The 2500-nt window shown below is 22.3% G+C and overlaps 2 protein-coding genes across 2 annotated transcripts in view; one reads left to right on the top strand and one right to left on the bottom strand.

Moving 5' to 3' along the window:
- Positions 1 to 511, top strand: part of mobC (Mps1 binder-like protein) — a gene marked incomplete at both ends in the record, with an annotated part of 960 nt that extends 449 nt beyond the window's left edge. The window contains 2 exons of the mRNA XM_629003.1: positions 1 to 93; positions 225 to 511. The exon at positions 1 to 93 is cut by the window's left edge and continues 93 nt beyond it. Coding sequence (XP_629005.1) covers positions 1 to 93; positions 225 to 511 — 380 coding nt within the window. The remainder of the gene's footprint in view (positions 94 to 224) is intronic.
- A 744-nt stretch (positions 512 to 1255) lies between these two features.
- sf1 (CCHC-type zinc finger-containing protein) overlaps positions 1256 to 2500 on the bottom strand; it is a gene marked incomplete at both ends in the record, with an annotated part of 1714 nt that continues 469 nt past the window's right edge. Inside the window, 2 exons of the mRNA XM_629002.1 lie at positions 1256 to 1348; positions 1467 to 2500. The exon at positions 1467 to 2500 is cut by the window's right edge and continues 90 nt beyond it. Coding sequence (XP_629004.1) covers positions 1256 to 1348; positions 1467 to 2500 — 1127 coding nt within the window. The remainder of the gene's footprint in view (positions 1349 to 1466) is intronic.

The raw sequence follows: 2500 nt of genomic DNA, 5'->3' as shown, positions 1-2500 counted from the left end.
AATATGAATTCCTTTGGGCAGATGGTAAAGAAATTAAAAAACCAATTAGAGTTTCTGCACCAGCATATGTTGATTATTTAATGACATGGATTCGTATGTATTTTTAATAATATTCATCATCCCCTTTCCACTTAGTGTCTTTTTTTATTTTATTTTATTTTTTTCCATTGTTTATTAATAAATAATATTAAAATTATTATATTTATATATATATATATATATAGAGGTACAATTAGATGATGAAGATATATTTCCAACTAAACCAACAGAAGATATGCCAAAGAATTTTTTACCAACAATTAAAGCAATTTTTAAACGTTTATTTAGGGTTTATGCACACATATATTATTCACATATGGATAGAGTATCAGTTTTGGGTGTTGAAGCTCATTTAAATACAGCATTCCGTCATTTTTATTTATTTATTAAAGAATTTAATTTAGTTGATAAAAAAGAAATGTTACCATTACAAAATATTATTGATAAAATTAATGCGAGAAAAGATATTTAAATGGTTTATCAAAAAAAAAAAAAAAAAAAAAAAAAAAAAAAAAAAAAAAAAAACTTTTTAAAATTGGAATTAAACAACTTATTAAAATAATAATAATAGAAATAATAATAATAATAATAATAATAATAATAATAATAATAATAATAATAATAATAATAATAATAATAATAATAATAATAATAATAATAATAATAATAATAATAATAAAATTCAACTTGTATTTTTAAAACAACTAATAATAATAGCTAAATAAATAAATAAATAAATAAATAATAAATAAATAAATAAAAAACAATAAATAAATTATAATGTGTGAGGTTTTTAAAATAAACCATCAAACAAGAAAAGAAAAAAAAAAAAAAAGGAATAAATAAAAAATATTTTTTAAAAATAATATATTAAAGAACAAATAATTTTTTTTTTTTTTTTTTTTTTTTGTACTTATTATTATTTATTACTAATAATATACAAGTGTTTCTAAACTGAAATAAATTGATTTAAGATGATTAATTTTATTTATTTATTTATTTTTTTTTTTTATTTGTCATAAATAATATTAGGGTTCAGTTTTTTCCTTGAGAAAAACAGTAAAACCAAAATTTTCCATACTTTTAGGAAAAAAAATTAAAAAACTGAAATAATAACAAAAAAAAAAAAAAAAAAAAAAAAAAATACACAAAATTGGATAACATTATTTTAAAAAGGTTAGTATTTATATTAATTTATTAGGTGTTAATTATTTTGTTAGTACGTATTTCTTGGTGGACCATAAGGAGAACCACCATTTGGAGGGCCATATGGTGAGTTATTATTATTGTAAAAAGATTGATTATTATTCTAAAATTATTTAGTTAATAGTTTTTTTTTTTTTTTTGTAGAAAAATAAAAACAAAATTGGGTATTAGTAATTATTCATTTATAGTTTTCTTTTTCTAATGTTTGAAAATATATTTACATTATAATTTGAAAAGTTATTATTATTGTTATTATTATTGTTATTATTATTATTATTATTATTATTATTATTATTATTATTATTATTATTATTATTATTATTATGATTGTTATTGTTGTTGTTATTGTTATTATTATTCCATTGTTGTTGGTGTTGTTGTTGATCAAATTGAGGTGAATTTTGTTGAAAGTGTGATTGAGTATGATGTGGAGGTGATTCATCCATATCACCAACAGTATCATTATTAAAATTACGTCCATTATTATTTCCATTATTATTACCATTACTATTGTTATTATTATTATTTAAATTTATATTTTGTAAAGAATTATCATTTTGATTTGGAGAAATACTAATATCAAAACCTAAAGATTTAGACATTTCATCAATGAATTTTTGATATTCAGATTCGATATATTGTTGATTTGATTCATTCGAACGTAATGGACAATCAGAGGAAGGATGACTAGTTTCACCACATTGAACACATTTTATATCGACAGGTGTCCAACTACGATTACCCATGTAAGCAGGACGTTCTCTAAGTGTACCATTCATTTCAGCCAATTCACGAAGTTGTTGACGTTTATGTTCATTCTTACCCTCCTCAACTGGTATTAAAAACTCTCTAACCAACACTTCCGCCTTATCCAATTGATCAACAGTGTCTGCAGTTAGGAGAACGTGTAACTCATCATTCTCTTGAAATTGAAGTTTGGTTGGTTTGCCATCACGTGATGAACCTTTACCCCTGATAGCAATTTTTGCACCAGACTCTTTCTCCATACGTTTTTGTGTGTTACCACGTGGTCCGATGATTAAACCAATGAAATTATATTCTGGATGATTCTTTATTGGGATGTAGATCTTTCTAGTTTTCTTCTCATTTGGTGGTTGATAATCTGATGGTGGTTTATAGGTTGGATTGATTTGTTGTGCTGTTACAACCAATTGATGTCTCTCCTTTTGTAGCTTTTCCTTAATTCTCTGTTCCCTTGTATTTGATCTCTTACCATTATTATCATAAGTTGGTG

The sequence above is a fragment of the Dictyostelium discoideum genome, assembly GCF_000004695.1.
Source record: "Dictyostelium discoideum AX4 chromosome 6 chromosome, whole genome shotgun sequence".
In the NCBI taxonomy this organism is placed as follows: Eukaryota; Evosea; class Eumycetozoa; order Dictyosteliales; family Dictyosteliaceae; genus Dictyostelium; species Dictyostelium discoideum.
The sequence above is the reverse complement of the archived record's forward strand: the minus strand, read 5'-3'. Positions and strand labels throughout refer to the sequence as shown.